At 30.8% G+C, this 13,520-nt stretch overlaps 1 protein-coding gene across 1 annotated transcript in view; it reads right to left on the bottom strand.

Moving 5' to 3' along the window:
• The window catches only part of RIMS2 (regulating synaptic membrane exocytosis 2), a 626,602-nt gene that overhangs the window by 207,635 nt on the left and 405,447 nt on the right, over window positions 1–13,520 (bottom strand). The window contains exons 22-26 of the mRNA XM_033842900.2: window positions 13,241–13,412; window positions 11,018–11,171; window positions 7,010–7,078; window positions 4,627–4,783; window positions 2,877–2,993 (exon numbers count right to left, since the gene is read on the bottom strand). Coding sequence (XP_033698791.1) covers window positions 2,877–2,993; window positions 4,627–4,783; window positions 7,010–7,078; window positions 11,018–11,171; window positions 13,241–13,412 — 669 coding nt within the window. The remainder of the gene's footprint in view (window positions 1–2,876; window positions 2,994–4,626; window positions 4,784–7,009; window positions 7,079–11,017; window positions 11,172–13,240; window positions 13,413–13,520) is intronic.

Raw genomic sequence — 13,520 nt, 5'->3', positions numbered from 1 at the left:
ACCTATAAGAAAAGGATATTGTTACACCCTTAAGTTTAACCAGGTACTACAAATTAATGTCAAATAGCATCATTTCTCACCCAATATAGCCAATGTAAAAGCCATTATCTTCATTCACACTTTCCAATATGTTTCCAAGTCCTGCATCCTTCGTACTGGGTCTTTCTGATGTACATGTGTATTCTGCCTCTGTGTCTTTGCTTTTGTTCTTGCCTGAATAAACATGCCCATTTTTTCAAGGTACAACTCATGTCCTATATTCTCTACAAACGTCTTTAAAAAACACCTGAATTGACTGATTTCTCTGCTTAATTGATAAGCACATTAAAATGTAAATTATTTGTAAGCCAAAAATCCTTTTAAAATGTTAAGAGTAAGGCACCTTTTTTGAGTACCATGCAACTGGAGGCACTATGTCACTTAATCTACCCAACAACCCTATAAAGTTGGTACTAATATTCTAATTTTATAGATAAGGAAATCAAGTGTTAAAGAGATTCGTTTTCACAAAGATACACTGCTAGCAAGTGGCAAAAAGCTTAAATTCAAACCCAATGCCATTTGGTTCCAAATCCTATGAAAAAAGTACATTCCATGAAATACTATTAAGGTCAGTGTGTCAATTCTTACTGACAAGAAAGGTTAATGCACCACTCAAAATACCTAAATTTTACCTACTCTCTCAAAGGAAATTCTCTTTTAGGCTTTTTAATCAACAGTATTATTGATTGACTCTATAAAATGCTGTTCATGAAAGTTCACTGTAAGAGGTCTAAAGTATTCTTACCTTCTAAATAGTACATAAAAATTACAATGCTTTCACATGCATTCTATTATAGAAAATCTTTTAGAATATTAGGATAAAACAGAAATTAAGAACCCATTGTTTAATAATATGATAGACTACCTACATGAATAATACTGTATTTTTATTTTTGATTCTTCATGTTAATGAATAATGATTACAAAAATAATTCAAAATTAATATATTAGAAATGGTTTTACAGTCCTATTTAAATGAAATTCTATTTTATTTATTTCAAAAAGGATTTGAAACAGCTCACAATTAAGAGTAATTATGATCTGGTGATGTACAACACAAAAGCAATGAAACCACATGGATCATCTTTCCCCAAAACTTCTGAATTACTTGAACATTTTTGCTAAACTAAAAAATTCATGAAGTTATAAAGTAAACAAGAAAATATGACATTTCAATTATGACTAATTCAAATATTAACTAATACCAAGGATTTAATAGCATTTTTCTGGTCACTAGCCTTAGGGCTATATGTCTTAAAATACTGATAAAATATTATGCATTTGATATGATAATGACTATTTTTGTTTGTAAGTATAATTCTAGAGGTTAACTTTATTCTATTCTTCTCTGCAAGATTTAGACCATACCGTATTATCTTCCGAGAAAATATCAAGTCCATTTTATATAAACTGGGAAGATTTAAAGCCATTTCAGACTTTTCTCCCTCATCATTTGTTTAACAAACATTCAATGAACAAGGAGTTTATGAATCATTACATAAATAATTTCCAAAAATTACTTAAGTTCTGTTAGGTATCAAAAAACTCATTTATCCACCCTAATATGACTCCTTCCTAATCACACTAACATATTCACTATTATTGTACTTGATAAACATCAATTTCTATAGGTAGCATGCCTATAATTACCCCTAAAGACACAGACCACTATGAAAAAGTCAAATAAATGAAAAAGAAAACATTACATTAACTTTCATTCAACACTAAGAAAGATATTAATTTAATAAGTTCTTATTTCTTCTTAGATCTCAGACACAAAAGCCAACACTTGTTTGACACTATTAAAGACTAAGATATTCTCTATCTTTTCTTTTGGAAAAGTGTACTCCAACACAATGAAATTATAAGCATGAACTGAGTATAACCCTAGATTTAGATAAAACAATTAAATATATAAATATTGACAGCAAATTTTCATATCAATTGATTGAAAACCCACAAGTGTTTTTACTAAAATTAGTTTAGGATGCATACAAAGAGAATTCTGAGTTCCCGTGTTATTTCATCATAATATTCTCTGAATAGTAATTTAAGCTTTCTATCCTAATCTTTATCTTAAATCCTCTTAATAGTTTTGGGGATATATCATAGCATTTTCTATTTTATATGTAACCAAACCATGAATTAGAGGGTTAACCAATTTGCTTAACTTAAAAAAATTAGTAGTAATTAACGTATGTATTGAAACATAGCATATTACTTCTAAGTATATCACATTTAATAGAGCAAATTCAGAGAAGTCTCTCAAGTACAGCAGCTGACAAGCATGATTCTTTAAGTTGCTTAAAAGGTTTACTGAAAGCCATGAGGAAAAACCTCTTCATGAATCAGTTTTTGTGTCTGTTTCCTAAACAAACCAAACTTGTCTTAACACTTTTATATAAAAAAAGTCACACTTATTTCCCAGATGAATGTAAAAGACTTTAAATCTGTTGTCTCATGAAAGTATTTTTCTATATGATAATTGGTTATGATACGGTAAAAATAATAAAACATCTTGTTTTCCTCATGATTATCAATATAACCTCATGTGCAAATTCACTAACTTAACTGGTTTGATTTAACAAAGTACCAAAATTGAAAGAGCAAAATGAATTTTTTTTCTTACCAAACAAAAGGTTATTTTTGTTTCTTTAATTTTTTTTAATGATGTGGCAATCACAAGAATCAATGTAGGTATTGTAAAGGAAGCATATGGTTTTAGAAACTAAGATAAGAAATACCCAAGTTCAGGATGAAAATATTTTATGGTAATACCTTCTTCCTGAAGGCAGCAATTATAATAAGCTCTAATAGTATTTGATCATATTTACCTGTCTCTATCTGGAGAATAATGGTCATCCATGACACGATGTCTATCCATTCGGCTAATTGTATTATAATGTCCCGTAGTAGAGCGTGTCCCTCGAAGTCCCTGTTCCACATTCCGACTGAAATAGCAAGATCCATTAAATATCTTAATAGACCATAGTCACATATTATACTAAGAAACAAAGTTTATTAATAAAGATAGTAGAAAAAGACAAAAATCACTGTAATGTCAAGTCCAAGGTTTTCGTTTTGTTTTAACTAATAGGAGATTGCTGCTATAACAGAGGTATAACATAAAAGTAAGCTAATATCAATGGGGATGGAGATAAGGATTATCAAAACTATGAATGGATGACTCCCAGGTGTATAGTAGTGATAGCGATATATGTAACACAGGAGGAGGAATAGATTTGTATGGTGAAAATGAGTTCAGCATGTTGCTTATAGACAATATATTGGTGGATCTTATTTTAGGGATATTAATTGCTATTTCTTTTAAAATCTAAACTGATGTCTTTAGAATTGATTAATGACTATTTTTTTAAGCTGCCATTCTTGGCCTGGATTGTCTACTTATATACTTCTTTTTCATGATGGAATAAACCTTTTACATAAGCTCCTGTTATTACGGGCTTTCTATTATGTGCAGGTGAATCTAATCTAAAACCCATGCCAATTTTCTATTGGCATGTTCAAATATTTTTTCCCTGGTAAAAGTCAAGCATTCTTTTTTTTTTTTTAACAAGAAAGGACTTAATTTATTAAAGCTACAAATTCAAAATCTCTTTCTCTCTTGCACTTTAAATTTCAGATTACAAATCTTATTACTCTACTGATAGGCCTACCACATTTAAACAATTACTTTTCAGAAGACTTTTAATAATTTTAGTCCCATTTATAAATTTAGTTAATTCAACATCTTCAAACATTTTAAACTATGTTTGTTAACTTAACATATTAGATTTTCTCTTCAATTAATTGTCTAAATTAACACTTTTAAAGTCCTTAATATCCTTATAAGTTGTTAAATTTATAAATATAATAAAACTTTTCTCTTAAATAATCCAATACCATGTATAAAATTAAGATTACAATTTAAAATTCTAAGTCTAAATGCCTAAAACTAACTCAATTACTCATTTAAAATAAGTGTTATAAGGCTGTCATTCTAAGAGTTCAAATTTCCTTAAACATTGCAAGTATATAAAATGTGAAATTATGCACATATTTCCTGTTAGGAAACACATTATTTCCATGGTTCTTACTCCATTAAGGCTTTCTGTACTTAACTGGATTGATCAGAGTTTTCCACTAAGCATAAGACTTGGAGTTGCAGATTTTCCAAGCAATTCTTCCCACTGCCCATGCATTCCTTTTTAGTCTTCTCATGATTGTTCTTAATTGTATAGCTCCATCAAATGTTCTTTTTTCCAATTCCTTAAATTATCAATATCTATATCATTCATGAGTATAATTAGTTCAGTCTAACTAGATCTGCTCAATATATATATGAGACTGGAAGTTGGATCTTCTTTATAACTATAACTATAAAATTATATATAGGTCATCTAAAGTTACAAAGTAGCCCATATTTCATCTTACTCTCATTATATAAGCTATTGATAGCAGGTATGTTTTTCCCTAAGTAACTTTTTTCTACAAGAATTTATTATCTTTGAAAATTTCCAATAATATTTTACGATAAATAGGCTTATAATATCATCTTACAAATAAAATGTTATGCTGTCTTACCTCTGTGGAGGAGGGACACTGGGTGACCAAGATCTAGTCCTTCCTATAACATCCACTCGGTGAGGAGACCCTGATGGTGAACAATAGTTTGATGACATTACTTGTTCTGGCACTGACAATGTTGAGCTTTGAAGATCTCGACCATTGTGTCGATAATCTAAAGGTGGAAATATTAAGATTATAGTTCTCTATACACTAAGATCTCTTGTATTTTGTATTTCACTGAAAAAACATAAAATGTTAGTGAAGTTGAAAAGCTCTGAATATACTAAATGTAAAGCATAATGAATAAAGCATAACAGTAAGATAAAATAATAATTTATAAACACTTAAATTGAAAAGGAAAGACAAATATTCAAATATTTAGAGAGCTACTATGTCCAAGGCCCTATGCTAGGTAGAGTAAAACTTTTTTACACAGTTAATAATCTTCAGTAAAAGATTCAAGTTTATTCTAAAAACATTTTCATTTCTTCATTGACCTAGAAGAGCTTCAAATAATTCTCAACAATTATAAAGGAGGGAGGCTCCAATAAAGATGTTAAAAAAAAAAAAAAGTGGGAGGGGATATGGGGATATATGTATGCATATGGCTGATTCACTTTGTTGTACAACAGAAACTAACACAGTATTGTGAAGCAATTATACTCCAATAAAGATCTATTTAAAAAAATAAAATAAATAAATAGATAAAATGATTACCTTGACAAAAAGTTTCTAATTTCTATACTCTATAGTTATTTCTTTAAGAAATAAACAATATTAGAAAGCACTCTGAATACCATTTGAAGTAAATATGTAAATTCTGATATATTCCAAGCATTTGAAGTTATCTCCATATCCTTTTTATAAACATCAAAATCAGGACTATGGTACTGTAGTTTTTGAAATGTTATCTTTCAAATGCATTATTAAAATATGGTATATGATGAAAAAACCATGTCTCAAAAATTACACTGGATTTCAAAATAACAACATATAGGATATTACAGCAGTCTTTTTTCCTCAATGGATTATTAAATGATTCACTATATAGTAAAAAAATTAATAACAACATTGAGACAAGAAACCATGATGTTTCATGGTAGTAAAAAGTAATGAACCCAGGGTAAACACTTTGAATTGTGTAGGTTTGTGAAATACTATTCTGTAACAACAAAAATTTTTCCAGAGAGTATTAACCAAAATAATGAATGATTCCTGAAAAGTTTTTTTTCAAAAGATACAGTTCCTTTAACAGAATGGAAACATAATAACATGATCATTTTTTTGTCATCCTGGAAGTAGAAAATAAAAGAATTGAGATATGCCAAAAATGGCATCAAGATAAAGAGCGTTAATGACCTGAAGGAAAATATTTTGGGTGGAAAAAATCTGATGTGGCTAGATATTTAATAAAGAGAAGAAGTTGAAAAGTCAATTAAAGGACTAGAACACAAGCAGGAAAAAACTGCTAACGATCTCCAAGCAAGAGATCATGAGAAATATGACTTTTTAAGGTTTAATTCACAAACCATAAAACATGAAAAATATTTTTGCAGTCTTAGTGAATTAATATATTGTTAACCCTTAGTGCAAAAAATAAAGACTAAAAGATAGTCATTGGGTTTTTTAAAAGTAGTACACTGGTAGCATGCAAACTGACTCATATTCTATCAAAAACTGTCCAACAAAAACTGTCAGTCACTGATGCAACTGCAGCACGTCTTACATACAATAAAACATATTTTGTTCATGATAAAATTAGTTATGCTTATGAAATTTGCTGAGCTAATTAAGAAGAAGAAGAATCAAACATTTTTATAATATTTTGAGTATAATATATATAAAAATTTTGCCAGAATTTATTAAAAAATAGCTACTTACCTATAATATTAAATCATCAGATAAATTTCTAACCATAAATGAGGCAATATTTTAAACCACAATACCATAATTTCAAAATGTAGCTGCACCTGATACTAATCCACATAACAACATTGAAAAAAATTTCAAAAAGTGGATTCAAATATTTGACATACTTGGGTATGTTAGTGATGTTAGAAAGATTTTTTTCACAGTTAGTGAAGTATAAAGAAGTTTCAGTTATATAACTTCTCAAATTTATAGTGAAATCCTTATTACTTAGTAGTTTGAAAATAGAAAATTGGTATTACTTATGAGACATCTTTCAATAGAATATTCAATCTAAGAACTGGTACAGGTATTCCAGCAACTAGAATTATTCAGTTTAAACTGCCATAGGCTGTTTCAGGGGAGGGGGCATAAAGAGGCAAGTCCTTTGTACCTCATTATATTTATCTATCTATTTACATATTTACTGGTAAATAATGATGAGTCACACTTCCTTATTATCACTATAAAATAATTCTGAAATTCTTACCTGATACTACACCAATTCCATCATCGCAGTCATAGTCAGAGACTTCACTATCACTTATTCTCTTAGACCCTATGAAGCAAACAATAGCAATAATTAAAATTGCTGATCATTTAAGGAAAAAAACCCTCACCAACCTGAAAAACAAATGAAAGGATTTTGAATGGAATACTTGAGAATAAAAAAAAGAGAGAGAGAAGAAAAGTCATTTTGACCTTACAAACACCTGTTTTTACATATATTTCATTATGTGAGGGTATTATTTTTGAAATGTATAAGATAAAGTTCCTAAAAGGATTAAAGCCTGAAATAATATTAAATATTAAATAATACATGTTAGTGATTTGATGCTGATTGATAAAATCTATTGGACAAAAAGCCGAGTCAAAAATAGCTCAATCAGGTCAGTTTTAGATGCTTTTAGACAAAGGCATTTAAATCTAGTAAACTTCAAAATACAAACAATGTTATATTCAAAGTCATTCATGTGTCTTTTTCTAATATGCATGACTAATGAATTAAATATACCCAATTCTTCAATCTTTATTTTTCACACGCATGGAGAGGAAGCATAATTTAAGACATCTTAAATGTCCTTCCCTTACTATTACTTTAGTTGTTTTCTGTTGCTTTGAGAAAAATACGAGAAATAAGTCATCCACAAACTGACTTACACATTGTGAACTGTGTTATGTTTTCTAAGAAACAACATAAGACAGAACAATAATAATTACTATAATTCAAGAGCCCTGTGTCTGTTTTCCTTACAACACAAATCTATAACAAAACTTTAAAACGTTAATCATGCTATGGCAAAAATAACATTAAATTGAATTAAGTAGAGCTTTGATGGCTAAAGCAGACTGTCCTCACACTTAATGATGACATATATCACATATATAAATAAACATGTTATAATTTGTTTTTTAATCTATCTTTTCTCCTACATGGAGAAAACACCTACATGGAGGTGTGCCTACAGGAATAGGCACACCTTACATAAGAGAAACTTTTATTTAAAGCATTTTTCCCTTCTTTGGTATCAGAAAATATTTAATGATAAATGAAGACAGTGTTGCTATTTCAAAAGAGAACTTGTTTTGTCCGTCTACTTACATAATTCATTACTCATTACATAGACTAAACTCTGTTATCAGAAAATAAATACTTTCCTGTAAGGTTTATAAAACACTGAAAGTTCATGTTGCATAAAATAGCAATAATTAAAATGTTCTAGGAATGCCCTCCAACATTTGCAACCTCCCCTTAGAAATACTCTCTCTATATTTTGTTGTAATCCCTGCCTTCTTGGGAGAGGGAGTCTTTCTTTTTTGCCAGGAACTGCAGTTCTTGTTTTTCTCCTTTTAATGATTAGGTAATACCTATCATTTTTGGTCATGTCGTCCCACTGAGTGTACTCACTACTATTTTCCTTCCAAATCCATATGTCATAAAGTTTTGGACCCAACTGAATCTGAGGCTCTTATAGCACCAGTTAATATGGAAACTACATTATCTGACAACATCCCAACAGAATGCTCACAAAAGGATTTATAGAATTAGGACATACATTCTAAATGAACTTGGGAGAAAGGAGGGATAACACAGATGAGGCTATTGAGGAGACTTAAGAATTGCTCAGCTTGTAACAAGATTTCACCTTGTAAATGATCAAGGACAAAGCAATGATTAGTTTAATGTGCCAGGTGCAGTACAGAGCATAAAGATTACGTGCTTTTCATATTGATCAAGGATCAGATCTGCCTTTAATGTAAAATAAGAATGACACCAGCAAAAGATGAAGTTCATTTTATCAGCCTTTATGAGCCCTCTTGTGTGTGAGGGTGCGGGTGAGAGTGGGAGGTGAGGTATATATGTGGTTTGTAAATGCTACTGCCTTTCAGAATCTTGATTACTTTCCTGATGGAAGTCTTGACCTATTTTGATATTAATCCTATAGAGGCTAAATATATTGCAGTTATGTTCTATGTGGATCTTGTCACATTCTGATGAAATCAAGTAATTAAGTTTAATGTCACTGAACGGATCAATCTTCTCTTTTAAAGAGAAGAAATTTTAAAATTTCTTTAAGAAATTTCCTGAGCTTTTATACAAGCACAGAGATACCCTTATTTCCTTCTGAAAGTTTAAAAATTTTGCTCTGTGCATTTATATCCTATCCATCTTGAACTAAGTTTCTGTACGGCATGAGATATGGAGGCAACTTCACTTTCTATATGGATAACACGTATCTCAGCATTGTTTATTTAATCATTCTATCTTTCCACAATGATCTGCAATGTCACTTCTGCTATAAATAAATGTATTCTATCTGCTAGGATCTGTTTGGTGCTCTACTTCTTTTTCCTTGTACAGGCTGTCTATCTATAAACCAGTAACTCACTGTCTTTGTTATTACAATGTTATATATTGAAAAGCAAATCGTTTACCTAATTATTCATATATTTGATATTTCTCCTTTGCTCTTCCATTTAAATTTTAGATTCAGGTTATCAAACTGCACAAAAACATCCTATAGGGACTTTGATTTGAAATGCATTGAATCAATACATCAATTCAGGGGGAAATGGCATATTTTACAGCATTGTTTTACTAGCCATGAACATGGCATTCTCTTCATTTAAGTTTTCTTTAAGATCTCTCTATGAAATTTTTAACTTCAGTCACTCAAATTTTCCACATTTGTTGGATTTATCCTTTGTATCTTATCATTTCTATTGCTATTAGAAATACTGTTAAAATTATGTTTTCTAACCTAATTGCTCATAAACAGAAATGCAATTTTATTGTAAAATAATGTTAATCAACCATCTTGTTAAAGTCTCTTTTTTTCTTTACTTCTAATAAATTTATTATGGTTTAACTGGAATTTTTCTATGGAGACAATTTACTTCCCAGTCCTAATGCCTTTTTTCTTTCTTTTTCCTGTCTTTCTATGCTAGTAAGCATAATACTGGAAAGAAACAGAGAAAGTTTACAGTTCTTTCTAAATTCTGATTTTAAATAGAATTTTTCTAATATTTATCCATTTAAAGTGATATCTGCTGAATTTACATTCTGTAAGATCGAGGAAAGTCTCTTATAAGTTCAGTGATATTTCATAAAGGATTTTCAATTTTTATTTACAATTCATTCTGGCCTGTTTCCTTCCTGTACTAACCTTTTGGTTTAGAAGCAAGGTTACACTAGCCCAACTAAATATTGAGAATTAGTCCTTTTTTATTCTCTGGGAGAATTTGTGTAGATTAAAAAAAAAAATCTGTTCTTTGAAATTTTGAGAGAATTAATCTATAAAATTACCATGGTCTGGTGTTTCCTTTGTGGGTATATTTTATTTTATTATTATTATTTTTTTTGTGGTACGCGGGCCTCTCACTGTTGTGGCCTCTCCTGCTGCGGAGCACAGGCTCCGGACACGCAGGCTCAGTGGCCATGGCTCATGGGCCCAGCTGCTCCGCGGCATGTGGGATCCTCCCGGACCGGGGCACGAACCCGTGTCCCCTGAATCGGCAGGCGGACTCTCAACCACTGCACCACCAGGGAAGCCCCCATACAACTCTTAAGTGAGAGGATTAATATTTACACTCAAGTTTGTCTGAGTAATGTTCATGGTCACGGTTTCAACCACTATGCTATACTTGTTATCCTACGTATTCATAAAATACTTGGCTTAATGACGGTGGAAATCATAATTTCAGATATCTACAGGTACATCACCAAATTCTACTACGTTAGCTATCTCATTCCTATATTTTAGATTCTAAGAGGTAAAATTAAAACATAACTATGCTTCATTGTGTGTCATACTGTGATGAGTGAGTACTACATGTATACAGTTGAGTGTATCAAACAATTTAAAAGCTTCAATAAAAGCTATGAAAATACTAACAGATGACTGTTAATACCCATAATGGTATCTTCAAATTCTATGTCATATATATCATTCAAGATAATTCAATAAAGGTACAATAAATTTTACTGAAAACTTACTTTGCAACCTCCGTGTTGGGCTCTCTCCATGTAGTTGTCGTCGTGGCATATATGGAGAAGGGTGGGGAAGTGGCAATGAAGAAACATCGTGGGTCTGAAGTTTGTACCAATGTGGTTCATCATCTAATAAGGCTGTTTCTAATTCAATTAAAATCTACAAAGCCAAGAGACAAAGGACTGTCTTATGACAATAATATAGAAATTCTCTTAAATGGTTTCATTATAATAATGATAATTATAATAGTAATGCTATTAGGTCAAAAGCAAGGTTATGCTGCAGAATTGCCCATATGTTTGACAATAACTAAATAAGAGATAAGTATATATAACTTCTTATTGAGTTAATGGCTTTGAATATCTAAGACATTTATTTTGTAGACCCTTGAACACCTATCTGCTACAGGCTGTTAAATACGCCATTACATAAATGGCACTTACCACTAAAAGTCTGTAATAATAACTGGTATATATATGCCATTTTACAGTTTAAAAAACATTTTCATTTACATTCATTAATTTAACCTTCACAAACTCTGAAATGGAGAGATTAAAAACAAATTAGAAGTGCTTACTGTGTGTTAAGAACCATGTCATATGTTATCTTAATTCTCAGGAAAAAATTACTAGGTTGGTCTTATTATTCAACTTTTACAAATAAGGATACCAAGGCTGAAAAAGGTTAAAAAACTTGTTTAAGCCCACATTATTGGTTGGTGAAAGAGCCGTAATATAAGTCAAAGGCTGTCTTACTTAAAATTCTGTTTAACATATCATGCTGCTAAGGATTCAAAACAGAAAAGGAAAGAAAAAAAAAAGAATGGATTTTCAATATGAACCATGTTATAATATGAATATCTAATAAATTTACAAAGGAAATCAGTCCATAGAAATAAATGATTCTTTTTATTTTCTTTTAAAGTCATGTGCAAATATGACAGTGTCTGGTTTAAGTATATGAGAACTGCTATATGATGATAAATCACTATTAGCTATGGGAGGTAAAAATGTAAAACAACTAAGGTACTCTTCATTCTTCCTAAATTTTCCCTAGTCATTTTCAAAATTATAAGCACTGTGTTCCAAATGGTCACACACACACACACACACACACACACACACATTTAATTCTCACTCTAACCCTGAATTGCATACTACTATCATTCTCACTTGATTGAAGAGGAAACTAAAGTACAAATATATTAAATAACTTGCTCAAGGACCAAGGCCAGGAAGTAGTAGTGTCAGGAATGCAGAACCAGTCATCTGGCGCTAATCTCTGCTCCTAGTCATTATGTTACCCTTCTTTCCAACTGGTTTACCACTCTTTGATTCCTTAGCTAACAACATTCAGTTTAATATTTCTATGGATTGTTGCTTTTCCCATGGTATTACATTTAATTTACTCAGGAAAACCAACCACACTGAAAAAACTGAAAGCAGTTCTCTTAGTACGTTAATAGCTGGAAAACTGCCTCTCATCCGCCCCTCTCCAATTCATTCTCCACATTACAGCTAGAAATATTTTTCTCAAGTACAAATGCAATCAAACTAGTCTCTTTAAAACCTGTCATTTGTTCCCATTATCTACAGGATAATATCCAAACTCTTAATATGATATATGAAGGTGTCATGTTTAACCCTCAAGACTCATTTCTTACCACATTCTTTTCCCATTTCAATACAGTTGTCCAAGACCCCCGCAACCCTAGTATTTTGTTATTCCCTCTGCAGGAACTTTACTTCCCTTGACTATGCTAAATTCCAGTTTCTCTGTGGATCCTTCCATGGACCACTTCCCCTTCCCTGCACAGCAATTATGTATTCCTACTGCACTTCCCTGAAAGAGCATCTGCCATACTATGTTATAATTGTTCACTCACTTGTGTGTATCCCAGTGGATTATAAATTCCTTGAAGAAAGTAATATACCTTATTGACCTTTGATACCTCAGTCCCTAGCACATTACAGATACAGTACAGGGCTGAAAAACTGATCTACAAATAAATGATTTAATTACTAGTTGTAAAATTGGTTCAGTAAACTGAAATACATGTACTATAGAGGCATCAATAAGTTTTTTCTTAAAACAGCAGCTAAATTCATTCTGTTAAATTATGTCTAGGTGTTTCAGTTATTCAAAATATAATATTTTACTGATAGTCATATAAACAAAAGTATTCAGGATGACATGAATAGTCTAAGCTTTAAAATAGTTCCAGATACCTCTCCTAAGAATTCACTTTCTTCCTCTCGAACTCGAGCTTGATCCCAAAGGGTAATCTCCAGCATTCGTTCCCGAAATTCTCTTCGGTGGACTGGAGAATAAATGAATGTTTGGTTCCATTTGGGTTCCAATGTTTTCTTTACTGTTTTAGTTCTTCTTTTGTTTTTATCACTATGAAAAAAATAAGAATATATGAGCTTATATAAATCTTCATTTTAACTTTTGCCCTAAAATTTATTAATTTAAAATTTCTCAGGAAAGAAGTTTTCCCACAAATTT

The sequence above is a fragment of the Tursiops truncatus genome, chromosome 17 (genome assembly GCF_011762595.2).
Source record: "Tursiops truncatus isolate mTurTru1 chromosome 17, mTurTru1.mat.Y, whole genome shotgun sequence".
In the NCBI taxonomy this organism is placed as follows: Eukaryota; Metazoa; Chordata; class Mammalia; order Artiodactyla; family Delphinidae; genus Tursiops; species Tursiops truncatus.
The sequence above is the reverse complement of the archived record's forward strand: the minus strand, read 5'-3'. Positions and strand labels throughout refer to the sequence as shown.